This window comes from Cupressus sempervirens, chromosome 9, assembly GCF_028749045.1.
Source record: "Cupressus sempervirens isolate cs-2001-9-10 chromosome 9, ASM2874904v1, whole genome shotgun sequence".
NCBI classification, from domain to species: Eukaryota; Viridiplantae; Streptophyta; class Pinopsida; order Cupressales; family Cupressaceae; genus Cupressus; species Cupressus sempervirens.
Window position 1 is genome coordinate 158,039,712 of NC_143126.1, and position 16,778 is coordinate 158,056,489.

At 36.9% G+C, this 16,778-nt stretch overlaps 1 protein-coding gene across 3 annotated transcripts in view; it reads left to right on the forward strand.

The window, feature by feature from the left end:
- Positions 1 to 10,311, forward strand: part of LOC149537997 (uncharacterized) — a 71,886-nt gene extending 61,575 nt beyond the window's left edge. For all 3 annotated transcript variants that reach the window (XM_089799389.1, XM_089799387.1, XM_089799388.1), the window contains 3 exons: positions 9,144 to 9,219; positions 9,508 to 9,598; positions 9,695 to 10,311. In XM_089799389.1, coding sequence (XP_089655515.1) covers positions 9,144 to 9,219; positions 9,508 to 9,598; positions 9,695 to 9,814 — 287 coding nt within the window. In that variant the 3' untranslated portion in view covers positions 9,815 to 10,311. The remainder of the gene's footprint in view (positions 1 to 9,143; positions 9,220 to 9,507; positions 9,599 to 9,694) is intronic.
- Positions 10,312 to 16,778: the final 6,467 nt, after the last annotated feature.

A 16,778-nucleotide genomic window follows, 5' to 3' on the forward strand; every position in this document is an offset into this window, starting at 1 on the left:
AATGATTTGAAGAAGTGGGCTATGGAGGAAGGCATGGATTTGGTTTCATGCTGGATGACATTGAATTGAATGAGTTGTCACTACTAGTACCAGGAGAAGCTAGAGGTGGAGCTATATCTAGCATTGATGACAAGCCACAAACTGAGTTACACATACCGAGCAAGAAGGCAATCATGGCCAGTGCAGACTTCTAAGATTAGACCCTCTAGTTCTACCTCTCCCTTAGTTTTGATTAGAACTGAGAAGAGGAATATGCAATTGGAATGATGTATTTACTTTTAGTTTTACATAAGTTATTTACTATTTTGCTTCGAGCCATGAGTTTTCATCAAGAGAATGCGATTTTGTACCCACTTTGTGTTTAAGTATATCAAGACTAAGCTTGTTTTTTAAATCTCATTTATTGACTCATTGGATGCATCTTCTCATTTAATTTTGCAAAAAAATGCATTTTTAATTAAATTTAAGCACTTTTTTGAGTTGCCGAATTTTTGCTGAAAACTGGCCAAGTATTCCCCAAATTTTTTTTCCAGAACTTGGTGAGTTTTCCAACTATGGTTTATACCATAGACCCAAAGCTAGCACCTATACCATAAACCATACAAACTGAACTAATAGCAAGAACAGGAAATCCTACCTTATGCAAAAAACATAAAGGGAATGCACAATTCCTCTAATACACCAAAGCCAATACTGAACTCCTGCAATAGGTGGATCCCAGCATCCATCATCTGCACACTACTGGCTTCCATTCCTTTCATACTACTAGTGAAAATCTATCTAAACCCTTTAAAATCAGGCACACCTTGACATCTATCACTAGCATGCTAGTGGTGAAAGTTGACTAGACCTATGAAAGCAATGGTGCAGGGGCACCCTTGTGCCTATGGATACAATTTTGGGTCTTCTTGTCTTGTTTGCGTTATTTGGTGTAAATAAGGTCCTTTTGGACCATAATGTTCATTTGGGATCATTTGGGAAAGTTTACAGTCAATTGGGTGAAAATTATAAAAGTTGATCTAGGAGTTTTCCATTCAAGTCCCCTGAATATGTTGGGAGGTCCATCTTGATCTTGGAACTATCATGTTTAACAACCTTCAGCAATCTCTCCATCGTGAACTCTTGTACATCCCTTTCTTCTTCCTATTCTTGTGGTGTGTTTTACTCACCCACTTCTTCTTCTTGGTCACTCAGATCTCCTGGGACCACTCCTCTTCCCTGGTTGGTCTCAACTGACGTGAGTCTTGCATCAAGGCCTTCTTTCATGGCTCTCAATTCTGGGGCAAGAGCGTCTCTAGCCTCCCTAATTATTCTCTCCATAGTCAATTTTGAAGGCATCTTTGGGTTTTATTTTTCTCTTATTTGTTTTCTCGTCTCGTCTCTTCACCAACTGATCTCTTCTATCCTCTGATACCAATTTGATGCAGAGGGTAGAGGCATATGCAAAATTTTCAATGTACAATTTCTCATCCTTTTAGATGTCCTTGGATACACTACTTGGCTCCTACTTATGAACAGCCAGTATTGTTAGAATTGACATTATGAGGATACTGTCAACCATCATGGCAAACTGATCATGTATTTCCTTTAGTGCATTTCAAACAACATTCTTAGGGCCATAGAGTCTGTATGGTGCAGAGGATAAGTTGTAATGTCTCAGATATTTGTGGATTTGGTCATTTGACTCCTTTCCAACTGTGAAATCCCCTATCTTAAAACATCTAAACAAGAAAGTCCCTTTATGCAATTTAGGGCCTATATACTCCCTATCCATCATGATCAGTTGCCATAAAAATTCCATAATTCCCAACCTAAGTGGTACATACTTTAGTAGAATATGTGGGGGTTGTGACAGCTGAAACATTTTGAAACAAAAAGGCATCACCCTAGTTGTGGTCTAATTTGGCATCATCTTTTAGCCATACTGGCCTTAATATCCTCGTTAAAAACTTGGGGAGCCTATCTGGTAGGGCACCTAACATCCTCATGACAACAGAGCTAAAATTATTGAAAAAAGAAACAAAAGAAGAATAAGGGTAGTGCTTATCCCATACTTGAGTCCAAAGTTATTGGCAAGTCTCCATCTAGTTTTGAAGTCTGATCAATGAAATCAGCACTGAAGTAGCCAACATTTTTGTACAAAATGAGATGTATTAACAATGAGTAGTGATGAAACTTAAAGTTTCCAAACTCTCTCCTCTGAGCAGCAGCAATTTGTTCTTTTTCATCTTCTCAATAATGTACTTTACATAATCATATTTGATATTTGTGAATTGATCCTGGATATTTAAAGCCATGAGGTAAGTCCATACACCATATCTGATCCATCACTTCCCAAAGCCTTATGTAAACCATAGAATGTGTTTTGCATGTAATTCTTAAATTTATCAACTGGTAGCATCTTATCTACCTTCTTGGGAATCTCTCTTATAGATTTCAACTCATAAGGGATGTGGTGAATCACCACCTTACCAGTGTAGAATATAACATTTCTTTAAAACTTTTCCTAGAATTCTTGAATATCAATCTCCACACTCATTTGTCCCTCAAGTCCAAAAGTTTCTATTAAAGATGCACGATCCAATGTGCACAAAATGCTACCATCCTTCTTATGTAATGACTTGGTAGTAGGGTTATAACTTATAAGCCGCTATTAGGGCTTTCAACAAATCTACATCCACAAACACTTTAGGCAAAATAAGCTTTACCAGATTTCTTCTCCATGGATTTGAAGCTGGTGGCTTTTTAAATTTGTTGCTATAAAAGAACATGAAAAGTGCACATCCGTTTGTATTCGGACAAATGACACCCTGCAATATAAGGATCACTGAAGCTATGGTCATTTGCAGAGATAACATTTGACGATCCTGGCAAAAGTTTAGCCCACTCATCAACATACTTATTTGGCTTTCTTTGCCTTGTTTTTCCAGTCTTTGAAGATGATGCTTGGACAATCTCCACCTCCTCTGACTGTGCCTCATCACCTCCTGCTTCTGACATTTTTCCTTCTGTAGCAGAACTTTGAAAATACCAAGAAAATCTCTTCAAATTTGGAAATTCAAGTGATCTGCAACTCAATGACTCTTTTGGCTTTTGGCAATTGGTACTTTTCGATTATAAAGAATGTCTTTATGTAAGAACACGCCCCATCAACTCCACTTATTCCATTTAATGCTTGCATGGATGAGGATTCAAAATTACAATCAGGGTGTCGTTTCAGAAATTTGGTGATGTTAGCCTCCAGCTTAGCAATTCATATTTTATGCAAAAAACTCTGATTGGCCGAAACCTTTGTCCTTTGTACTTCTATGTGAATTATGTTTATGCACTTTTTAACTTTTAAGGTTACGCCTTTACGCTCAATTGAATTACCCTTGGGTTGTAGGTTTGCAAGCTTGACTGTTGGAGATCTCCACTCTTACGCTTTGGCAGTTTATTGGACAATCAGAACCTTTAGCTGTCATGTTTCCCTTTAACTACAATCTTATGCTTGATTGTCGATTAACCCTTGTTGTTACATTGTAATCCTCTTGAAACAAGCCTCCTCTCATATGCTAACCTTCAACCGTAACTCAGGGAAGCTTCAGAATTTACCATATGATGTTACGCTTAACTCTCCATCAAGCATCTTTGAAAATGGACATACACCTTTACACTTCCTCTTTGGACGTAACATTGTGACAACCCTCAAGTTATACTTGCGATCATACGCTTTCCTTTAGGACACAAGTTTAGGGAAACAAAAACCTTAATATAAATCCTTTACGAACTTACGCTCATTGCTTCGGTCATATCTTCGGATGACTTTTCATCATACCTTACACCTTTATGATTTCCCCTTTAGCGTATCATCATAACTCCTTGTGAACCATTAGCACTTTATCTTACGAACATATGCTTGACCTTCAAAATGTAAGATCGGGAGGCAATTTTACCTTTGAGGAATAAGCTTATGCATTTACACTCAACACTTGAGACGTATGTTCGGGACACATTTTAACTTCAAACACATTTCCCTACGATCATACGATTTCAACGCTAGGCGTAAGATCGAAACAGTTTGAAAGCTCTTTTACGATGCTACAACCTTTGATCGTGAGATCGGGAGGGAATATAGAATATTGCTATTTGGTTTACGAACTCTTGCTAGGACATGAGACTTAGGAGGTTTATAACATACCTTGGATAATTTTTTTATTAAGTCTTGACATGTTTTCAAAATATTTTCAAAATAACCTTGGGTTTACAAAAGATGACTTATAAACTTACCCAACTTAGGGCATAGGTAAAAAACCTAGGGTTTTTCCACCAAAACCTCTGCAACAAAAACATGCAAACCCTAATCTCACACATTTCATCTGGATTTTCAGACGAATTTCTCAAAAATTTGGAATGGTGAAAAAGCAGACCATCAGAGCCAAAGCAACAAAAAAGTGGTAAATGTTTGAGTCTCCACCGCCAGTGATGCCATGTCAACAAGCACATAGTGTCCACATCAGGAGAAGTAGACACGATGCCAGCAAGAATATGAGTTGAACATGTCATGCACAAACAGTAGAGGATCAGATATCAAAAACCAACAATGATTAATAAGTCTCCAGCATGGTAGCCATAGCAAAATTGCAGATAGAAAACTATTGTCCTTTAACAGAGATAATATGATCTCTAATGCAGCTACATAATTCAACACCTAAAACTATGATAAAAACAACCAGAGACTTCTTTCTGAAATACCAATCACTAACAATGCAAGCCTCTGAAAATCTGCAATATGTGTATCAATTGTTCCCCATTTTTTTGTCTGTGCCAACTCTTTGAAATGCAGCTCCAGGTTCTTTTAATCAAGTCTCTCAATCAACTTCTATGTAAAATATGCATAAGAGGTGATCCTATCATGCCCCCATGGTGATTATCTCATGATGTCACCACTCATGTACAATGCCATCAATATGTATAGCTGCATACTTAATAGCCTCTTCCTTTAGCATAGGATTGAGGTAGAAATAGGTGTCTACCTTCTAGACCCAAGCTCTCGATGAAGTCTTCCTTGAGCCATAATAATAAGGTAGAGTTAGCTTCCCTACCCTTTTCGCCGTTCGGTAAGTCATAATTTTTGCTCTATCACTAGTGCGGGGTTTTTGTTTCATCCTAACATCCATATAGTCCCCCTTTGAGATAGCCAATTGGGACACAAGGCCTCCACTCTTCCAATCTCTCCGAAACTGATTCTTCAAATTGGTTATTTCCTGCCCTATGTGAAAAGGTAGGCATAAGAAGCCTTGATTTTATGTACTTATTTTCTAATGTACTACATTCCCACCATGTATTGAGTTTTCTCCTTGGCCATTGTTGCTTCAATTACTGTGTCCATTATTACCTACATTATTTGCACAAATATTTATTCCCATTTGTTGAGCCATCATCTCTGTTCATAGATCCAAACACCGATTTCGTTGTGCCCTTTGTTTTGCAGCTTGTTGCCATTTAACAAAGGGATCCATCAAATTCATAAACCCCTTCTCCTAGATCTTTTACATTCTTGTCCCCCAGTTTCATATCAAGTCCCTCTAAACCCTCTATTATTCGGCAATTAAATTTGATTATATCTGTTTCTGAGATGATATAGTGGAAATGGATATTGTTCCCATTATGACATCACTATTTTGTCATATTGCGCCCTCCAGGTTTGGTAGGATACTAGGATATACTGCTTTGATACCACTGGAGAATGTTTCCTTGTTTTGTGTCTATGTCTATTTTGTTTTGAAAGTGTTTGCAATAGTTTTGGAATGACAAACAGAATATGGATAATATAAATTTTTGTAGCTAACTAATAACTCAAAAAATTGAAAATATTAAAAAATACAAAGAGCCTTAAATTCCAGATTTATATTTTGAGTTGGATATAAAATACTTCTCAAAACTATGAGCAACCTCAATCATTGAATGACATTACATATTTAAATCCAACATACCCATAAAATGCTGCAACAAAATAGCTGGTTCTGCTCACCAAATATATAATCTGGCTCACTGAAAATGGACACAAATTACAATACCCCAGGTCCAACTTCATTGGCCAAACTAAATTTATCTGGGTGTGATCCATAATAGCAAGATAAGCTCTTTCAAACCCTAGCTGATGAAGTCTCTAGAAACACAACGTCCAATTCCCCTCTACATGCGCACTATTACATCCCTTGTGAGCTTTTAAATAGCTCTAATAACTATTTCATGCGAAATGTGAAGCTAGATGGTTAGAGAATTCACCAATTTATTTGAATTTGTAAAATATGATTATGATGATTTAAATTTTGTATGTGGAATATTGGGAAAGAATTATGGTGGACTTGTTTATGAATGATTCATGTATTTTAATTCTGTTAATGAACTATTGTTATAATGATAATGATGATGTTATATAATCTTTCTTTGTCAATGGATACAAGAGAAGATCCATCCTGCGAATCGCGAAAGAGTATCAGCCACAGTATGGTATGCAAACATGCGGTGAAGGTCAAGAATGCCATTTGAGCTAGAATTATAACTGTTTTACCAGTCATCAAGTGTGGAAGGGGAGTTGTTGTAGATGTTGGATGATAACTTTTCTGATTCTCCTTTGGTGTAATTTAGCATTTTGGCCTTAACATTAAATTTATGCTTGTCGATCTTAAGAAACAACCGTGGTGATCTCTTCTTTCATCTTCATTCAATTTACGCATATAGATATTTGTATACACAGACACAAAAACTTATATGAAATTTGTATAAATTACATGTTGGCTCTCTTGTGGACTTCCTAGAGTTAATCCTAGTAGCATGAAGAGAGGGAAGTGGAGAGCAAAAAACCAGATGATGATTGGATCAAAATAAAATTTGATGGGGCCCCAGTAGGCAACTCAGGTGTTTTTGGGGCTTGCTACATGGCTAGAGACACAACTAGTAACGTTTTAACAGTTGAGTCAAAGAAGCACATAGATGGTACCAACAATGAGGTGGAAACTGAGGCTGCTCTTCTTGCAATTGAGATGGCTATCCAATTCAAAGTGGAATAACTTCACTTAGATTGTGATATCAAAATTATTGTTAACACCACAACCAGGGTAGGTTCCATGTATGGAGAATTGATAAGATCATAATGATTATTTGGAAGTAGATGATAAATTTTTGTAATCGCATATATATTTATCTAGATTTGAAATTAATAATCTCATATGACACTGATAGAAATGAACTTGTCTTAAATCTATAAATGAAGGGAAAACTACTTACGACCTTCAGTGCGCATGGTTTTTAAGATTATTTTACATTTCTTTTTTCTATTCGAAGTTTGGAAATTTTGCCAAGCTTGAGATTTTGAATTTTTTGGGTCTCTGAAATTTTGTCGTCATGTGTTTTACAACTATACTGTCACTACTGCTATATACCATGTGCTGTCTACATTTGGAAAAGAGATGCAACAGATAGCATTGGTTATCTTTCCTCTTACAATTCATGTGCCATGAATTCAGATGGCAAGGGATCACTATCGATCTGCTCTAAAGCACAAGCTGATATCAGCACAAGATTGGAAACACTAATTGGGCTTTCTGTTTGAGGGATCATCAATTTCTGGTAGCTTATAATTATACATTTCCAGTGAGAATAAGTAAGGTTTGTTCTCATTGATTGTCCTGTTACTGATAGTAATGCTAAATTGCTGAAACATGCTTCAGAATGTCTTGGCATCCTCTCATCCACGAAAAAATTTCTGAACATCTCTCAGATATTCTTATACAGAGACACAGCATTTCCAGATTTGTGTGCTAAGCCCTTAGGGGATAATTAGGGTTGTTAACTGTTCCCGTCTCATAGACACATGAGACAAGGGGATGATTTTGAGATAACCCAGTTAGGCATCCCTTGTGACATTAATCGATGCAGTTTCTTTATCCATTGTGTTTCATTGTATTCTCCATGATTCTGTAGTAACTGTTGAAGCAACGAAGCATTTTTTTTAATGGGGTAATGAGTTGCAGTTGACGGCCATTTACTGGTCAACATGCTTTACTTGTGGCTTGACTGTGCTTGTGCACATGCATATCAAAGAGAAAATAACAATGCTTGTGTCTCTAGTTAGCACTAGGGTATATGTATATATGTGAGATGTCCTTTATAGTGGTAAGTGAAAATGGAAAATGAACATAAAAACATTTAAGAAGAGTCCTTGATATCACCATCTCACTTTCATTAGCTGAAACTTGAGCACAACATTTTGAAGATTTCTGCAGTATTAATTACAGTATAAGCATTGTATGACAAGATAGAATAGGAAACAGAAATAGTAAGTAGCAGTAACAAACATTAATTGCAAGATCTGGCCTTGATACCATGGCCGTGAGAAATGGTTGGTACAAAATACTAATCATTCATGGAGAATTCTTCTTGATCAAGTATAATCAAATTTCAGAGACTATTATTCGATTCACAACTTTTCTCAGAAAAAGGCCTTGTCGAAATGTTTATTTGTTAATCTGTAGAGTAGCTATTGACCAGAGTACTAAAGGTTGTGAAGTTTATCCTACGCTATCTGTTTTCTTTATTGTCTACCCTACATTAACTCTAATCATTTGTGTCTCTTCTTCATTGTCGAAGTCCAGAATTGATCCTGTTTTTCATCTCCTGGAATTTCCTCCCCTGCTCACTCCTAATTTTCTGATCCTTGCAGTCTCCTCTATAATCGCATATTGTTTTCCTTGACATGGAACAGCATCTGAGAGACTTCTACCCCCTTTTGACTAGGTTATCATGGTAGTTGCTAAGCAGGACTGTTAAACTAGGTTGCAGATGCTAAGTTGACTCTTGCTGCAAATGCAAGTGGGATAAGGATCTTACCTAATGAATTCTCATCAAATTATATGTATTGTATAATGTAATTTGACCTGGATGAACATCCCTCTTCTGGAGTTGTTATTTGTAGATGGTTATAAACTTACAGCATGAAAATATTTCTCATTTATGCCTGTGTAGATTTTTAAAGAAACTAAACATCAGGTTAGGTGCAATTTAGTTGGAAGAGACTGAGACTGAGAATGAAAACTTGGTTCGACTTTATCTTGAATAGAGCAAAGCTGACTTTTATGTGCTTTTGATATCTATTTCAGCAAGCGGCAAGGCTTCCGAATTTGGTGGTTTGACTGGAGGCTACATGTTTGAAAGTTCAACTGGATTAGCACGAGCGTAGGTTGCGTTAATACCTTTGCTTTTCTTGCAATTTCTAGAAAATAATCCTAGGCTTAAGTTTTGTGTTACGGAACTCTTTGTTTTGCAAAGAGGGAAATAAAAAAATAAAAAGTCAAAAAGGGTAAAAAATAGGTGTGTGTGCTAAATCATGAGTTTTTTGTTTGTTTGGTAAACCCAACTGACGAGTGAAGTTATGACATTGTTAAGGATTTTCAAGATTATTGTGTGGCTTTGTAAGGTAGATGTGTGGCTATAACTTATGAGCATTGTTTTTTCTATCTGCAGGTTATTGAGCAAGCCTACCTGTCCTGTTCTTGAGGAACTTGGGAAGAGTATATCATTTGAGATAGCAGTTGGATTAAATGGCCGAGTTTGGGTAATAGACCACCTTAAATTTTATTTTTTATATTGTGAGATGAATATTTTGAGATCACACAAGAGCTTATGTTTTTCTTTTTTGGGGTGAGTTAAGGTGAATGCTCCATCTCCTTCTACGGTCATTCTGGTTTCCAATGCGATCATGAATGCAGAGTACTTGAGTGGGATACAACAAAAAATAATGGTGCAGAAACTCTTGCAGAGAGTTCAATAATGGGGATCTTGACTAGTAGTAGTGCATTTATCTGGGCATTGTTTATGTTGGGCTCATACTGAGTAATTTTGTTGTAATTAACTGTCAAAGAGTGTAGAAAATTAATTTTTCCTGCTGCGTCTCTATTCGACTATGAATATTTTCACAGCTATTGTAGACGCTTCCCAAATGGTAATTAATTCTTCACGAACTTAGTAGTTGAAGGCTCCAGATTTTTGCCAACTGGAAATTCTGCAGAAGTCAATCAAAATAGAAGGATTGGGCGACTCCCTGTTCAGTTTTTTTTTTAACATATGTTTGGCGAATATTGTGGCAGAGAAACGTTTTATGCATAATGTTCTGGCCAGGAGAGGTAGAAGATCGATTGAGCATCTGAGAAAATCTTGTCAGCGTTAAGCACCTGACTGCAAATTGCTCAAGATCATCACTCATATTTTCAGAAAATTTTAAATTTGACTGAACTTTTAATCATTAATCATAACCTGGAAATTATTGAATTGATTAGTATATGTCACCTTGCTATCCATTAAGAACAATTTTGTTTTTAACAATGGGATTTTATGTCTAACTAATTGGCACCACATAATGGCAAATGTGGTTAAAAAATAAAATGAAATGGCTTTGGTAACCAAATTATAAATGAACTTTAGAGTGATGGCTAGTTTCCACACTATGCTGTAACGACTTCAACTTTGGAAGAGCAGGGCATATATTGTTTAATTGCTTTTATGTCTAACTAATTTGCACCACATAATGGCAAATGTGGTTAAAAAATAAAATGAAATGGCTTTGGTAACCAAATTATAAATGAACTTTAGAGTGATGGCTAGTTTCCACACTATGCTGTAACGACTTCAACTTTGGAAGAGCAGGGCATATATTGTTTAATTGCTAAGTTGAGGTATTTTTCACAATAAGTCAAATTGTGATATTTCTATTAGAATTGAATTGTGTATTTTTCGTGTCAAACTCATTGATGCTTCATGAATGGTGGTTCAAAAAAAATCTCTCATGAGAATGAATGGAACACTCTTGGCTCCCTGCATCTAGGTGCTGCTCATAGTATTGGGTCTTCTTGGGAGTTCAAGTGCGCTTATCCATGGAGTTTCCTTCGAGGTTAAGCTCATTTAGCTTGGGTATGGGTTAGCAAACTAATTGAGCTTAACCTTGGAGGAAACTTCATTCTCCTTAGAGAGGGGTTCTTGTGAACACTACTCGTGAAACATGGGCTACAACATTTGTCTTGGAATTTTCACAATTGAATCTTATTAGTAATATTATTGTTTTTTGAATGCAACAAGGAGTTCTTGATTACAAGGAAGAAACATACGCATGCAAGGTGGATGAGAATTGAATTTGAGCTCCAATTGGCATATCTATGTAATTTAGAGTGCTTGTCATGCATATAGTTTTGTCTACTCAAAGTGCCCTTTCACTTTCCTTGCATGTATGTGTTGTGAGGTTGTGATAGGGAAGGCCCTTAGGTTCAACCTATTTCTTGTGTCTTTCAAAGTCTCAAACTCACCAGCACACTATACTTCACCTCATGGCATGTATAAATTTTTTGGGCTCCTTTCTTGATAGATTCAACAACCCATAAGTTTCCCCTAGGGCTTCCCATATTAGACTCTCTGGAGCTCTCCAAAACATAAGGTAGATTGACATTCCTCCTCACATTCTTCTTTCAAATGCATTCATGGAGGAACAATTGGGGAAATGACCGTAACTCTCTTTGTATGGTGTAACTCACTTTTGGAGTTTCTTGAATCTATTCCTTACCGAGTTCTCAAATAGGTGTTTTTGACCTACTAGAACAAGCCCCCAACTAGGCTTAGGATTTTAATTTTTGAGGGATAACTCAAAATTGTACCAAAGGACCCCGAAACAAATGACCATTCCCAATACCCTTTTGGGAGATCTGCAAGATTTGAGAGGTTTTAGGCCAGGATCCTTAGCACAACTCACTGTTCCAGAATTGGGTGTATTAGGCTCAACAAGGCTTTGAATCACAACTTTTAGCTTAACTATTGAGGTAAAGGATCCAACACTCATTGTAACATTTCGATTAGGTCTCTTTATCTTCATTTGACTTCTTCCTACCATTCTAATCAATCAATCATTTCACCCTTTCATATATTACTGGTTTGCTCTGTGATTTCATAGTTGGGTATAAAAGGTTGCTTGCTCTAAAAAATAGCTTACAGTGTTTTCTTGTGAAACTTCAATTGCAACATAACATACAAGACCCCTACTTTCATTCCTCCAAAGGTTGTACAAATCCCATGGACAATATTTATGTTAGGTGCATTTTAATGTACAAATCTTAGAACTGCCAGTGACAAGTAATTTAAGACAATAATCTATTCAACCTCCTATCAATTTGTTACAAATGAGTACCAATGTAGAAATGCAAGATATAAACTAGTTGTAACTATACATCAACAAAAAAAATAAGAGTTCAATCCAAAATGGTGCAAGAAAATAGTATTGTGGCTATATAGAGAGAATGGAAAATCATCTCAGCGCTCTATTTCAGCGAAAAATGTCCAACCTTGAACAGTGGACATCAAAACATATTTAAGCCAACTCCTGCTTGCCTTCCTGACTGAATTGGGGGCATCTATAATTAATTTTACCTTTGGGCAAAAGTTACCTGAGCAACATGAAAAGTTGTCATGCAACTTTTGACATAAAGGTGCAAAAGTTGCTCCTTGGTGCTCTGAAGTAACTCCCATGGATCTCCTGATAACACAAAAACAACATAAAGCCACCCTCTTTCAATCATGGATGACCAATCGTCTAACAAGACCAACTCTGAGCAACTTTTGACCCTATTTGCTTCAATGGGACCTATTGCATATCCTGGGACAGCTAAATGGGCTTAAAGAATGCCCTTATTACATTTAGGACCTAAATAGGTCTCTACTTGTTCACATTTTGATCACCTACATTGTGCTCTTGCACCATTCTCCCCGACCAGAGAGGACTCGAGTCATAAGAGTCGTGAAGAGTGACAAATAAATCCCCAATTTCTTCAAGTTAGCGTCCTAGACCCAAGTAGGCTTTTGCATCTGGTAGACCCTCCAACTTAATGAGATGCTCCATTTAGACCTTGTTTCTAATCCTTTTGGCATCCTTGGACTCCAACCTCTTCTCAACTTTCGGTTGAGGTAGAGGAGGTAAGTGAGAAAATTTAGGAGTTTCATCAGCTACTAATGGTTCCAACTCTGTGCACACCAAAGGAGGATCCTTGTAAGGTATGAGATCTACAACATTAAAGATTGAAGACAAGGCCATTTTGCAGGAAATTAAGCTTATAGGCATTAGACCCATATTTCTCTAATATCTAACAAGTGTCAGTCATTCTCATTTGAAGTTTGCTATGAATACCTTTAGGTAGTTTGTCTCTGTTTAAATAAACCATCACAATGTCCCCAATTTGAAACTAAACATTTCTCTTCTTGAGATCAACTTTGTCTTTGACATTTGGAGCATTCTCAGTTAATGTCTACTTGACTTGTTCATGCACTTCATGCATACCTTGGGCAAAATCTTCAGCATAACCACTTCTCTTTTACATCCTTATCAAATCTCTGAGTTCCATGATCCCCTTGGGTTGTAGGCCATAAACTACTTTAAAAGGGCTTCTCTTCGTGCTTCTATTCACTATATATAATTATATGAGAACTCTGCCTAATGAATGACTTGATCCCATGCTTGACCATGCTCTTTGGTTAAATACCTAAGTAAATTCCTTAGAGTTCTGTTGACTACCTTAGTTTGACCATCTGTTTGGGGATGGTATGTAGACCCAAAAGATAGATTGATTCCAAACCTTTTCCACAAGGTTTTCCAAAATTGACCAACAAATTTTGAGTTCCTATTTGAGACTATATTGATGGGCAATCTATGAATCCTTATGACCTCTTTGAAAAACAGGTTTGCAATTTTAGAAGCATCATTAGTTACCTTGCACAAAATAAAATGTGTCAACAACATACACACTGTCATAAGCATTCTTGGTCTTAGGTAAGCCAACTATAAAATACATACTAACACATTCCCATGGCATATTAGGAATGGGTAAAGGTTGGTAGAGTCTTGCATTAGTAAATGTCCCCTTGGCTCTTTGACAAATAGTACAACTCCCCACATACCTCTTGACATCCCTCTGTACTTTTGGCCAATAATAATACCTTTGCACTAATTCCAATGTTTTGTTAAGACCAATTTTTTCCCCCAAACTACCATTATGCTTCTCTTGGATGATATTGTCCCTCATACATCCTCTAGGTGCACATAATTTCCCACCTTTAAAAAGAAAACCATACTATATAGTATAATAAGAAAAATCACTGTGAAAGTGGTTCTCGAAGGATGCACATACCCCATACACTTCAGAAAAGTCCTCAACTTCTTTGTATAGGTCCTTAAAGTTGTCCACTCCAATGCTCTTCAATTGGATATCCTAAATAGTTAATTCTCCTACTCAAAACATCGACAATCTTATTGGCTTGGCCTTTTTCGTGTTTGATTGTAAGTTTGCAGGTTCACCCATTTCATATGCCTGTAGTTGAGTTTGTCTTGTGAATTCAAGAAGCTAAGGGCCTAATTGTGTCAGTATAGACTACAAACTCCTTAGGCAACATACACTGCCTCCATTTCATCAATGCTTGGACTAGTGCATAAAGCTCCAAATCATATGAGGAGTATCTTCTTTTTGTATCATTAGCCTTTCACTAAAAAAGGCCAATGGTTTGCCCTCGTGACTAAGGACTACACCCATTGCCACATTGCTTGCATCACATTCTATGATAAATAACTTGTCAAAACTAGGTAACACCAAGATTAGTTGTGTTTCGACTTTGTGCTCTAACCTTTCAAACCCTTGATTAGTAGCCTCAATCCATTGCAATTTGGTCTTCATGCTTCCTTTTATTGTGTATAAGATAGGTGAACATATCTCACTGAAGTTCTTGATGCACTTCCTATAGAAAGTAGCTATGCCATAGAAGCTTCTCATATCACTTAAAAACTTAGGAGGTGGCCAATTCAATATTGCCTCTACTTTAGAGGGATCCATCTTCAAGTTTCCCTTGGTGACCACAGAGCCAAGATAAACAAGTTCATGTTTCATGAACTCACCTTTTTCAAGATTTATGATTATCTTTTCATCAGATAACTTCTTCAACAAAATATTCAAATGCCTAAGGTGTGCTTTTTAAGTTTTACTAAAAATCAAGATATCATTTAAGTATACCACCACAAATTTACAAATGTAGTCCTTCAAGACCTCACTCATAAGTGTCATAAATATACTAGGGGCATTAGTGAACCCAAAAGGCATTACAAATCAATAATAAAGTCCTTCAACGGTCTTAAATGTTTTCTTCCGCTCACTGCCCTCCTTGATCCTGATTTGATGGTAACCACTATTGAGATAAATTTTAGTGAAGTTTTGTGCACCTCCTAAACAATCCATAAGATCCTCTATTCCGAAAATGACGAACCTGTATTTGATTGTAATCTAGGATTAATGGTTTTGTATGCAATACATAATATCTATTTGCCTTCTTTCTTAGGTGTTGGACTGTGGGAAGTGCACATGGACTGATGCTCTTCCTAATCAATCCATTGTCTAGTAGCTCTTGTATCTATTTAGCTATATCTTCATTCTACTAGGGTGTCATTTTATAAGATGCTTTGTTAGGTAAGGATGCCCTTGGTACAAAGTCATTGTGATGACTAATGGCTTTATGAGGTGGTAAGGTGCTTGGTGTCCCATCACTCACAATCTCCTTATACCAATCTAACAATGACTGTACCTCTATAGGGATCTTTGATGTCTTCTTGTTGTCTGTCTCCTCTTTGGGTTACAAAACCAAAGAAAATCCTATACCATCTCCCTCCTTCGAGGTGTTTATTAATTCCTTTTCCCTTACCAACAATACAATAGGACTAGTAGACTTGGTTTCTTCTCCTTTTTGTAGGGAATGTATCTTCCAAGTAACTCCAATCTTTTTAAAAGAATAAACTTATTTTCACCATCATGGTGGGCTTTCCTATCAAACTGCCATGGTCTTCCTAAGAGTAAATGACAGGCATCCATGGCTAAAACCTTAGATAGAATCTTATCCTTATACCCCCTATTGTAAACTCTACCTTGCTTGTTCATTAACCAAGACCTGTCGACATTTATTCAAACAAGTGACCCTATAGGGGCTGGTATGAATGATGCTACCTACCTTCAATTTATTAACTTCTTCTACATAAATAATATTGTCTGTAGAGCTAGAGTCTATGATAACTTCGCATACCTTTCTTAGTATTTTGTTGGTGATTCTGAACATGGACATTCCTTGAGGTGCTTCCTCCTTGACTGCCCCTTTGAGTAGTCTCCTTATGATGAAGTTTTACGCTACCTTTGAATCTAATTGGACTTTAGGTGACTGCACACTTGCTGCATCTTCTTGCACATAATTGATTCATCTTTCCCCTCCACGAAATGTGGAAACCTTCTCAGGGCATCTATAGGAAGGATTTCCTAACTGATTATAATTGTAACATTTCATAGTGGAGAGGTGAGGATCCCTTACTTGATCATTGAGATCTTCCTCTTCCATTAGGTCCCCTGCCACTACAACCTCCTTTTTTATTGGAGTTCCCACTCCGTTCTGATGGTTTATAATCCCCTTGGAACCTCTGGCATGCACTTCTCCCTCCACAACCACCTTGTGACCTCTATGATCTCTTCCTCTATCTGTGTGACTTTGTTTCTAGCTCCTCTTATTCATTTCTTCCACTTTATGTGCCAACTCATAACACTTGTGGAATGTAGTAGGACTTAATGAATTGCTCTTCTCTTGGATATTCTATCTCAATTCATTCAAATACCTAGCCACCTTTACACTTTCATTCTTTGTAGTGTTAGATCTCAACCAAGGTTTCTGGAATTCTTCTGTGT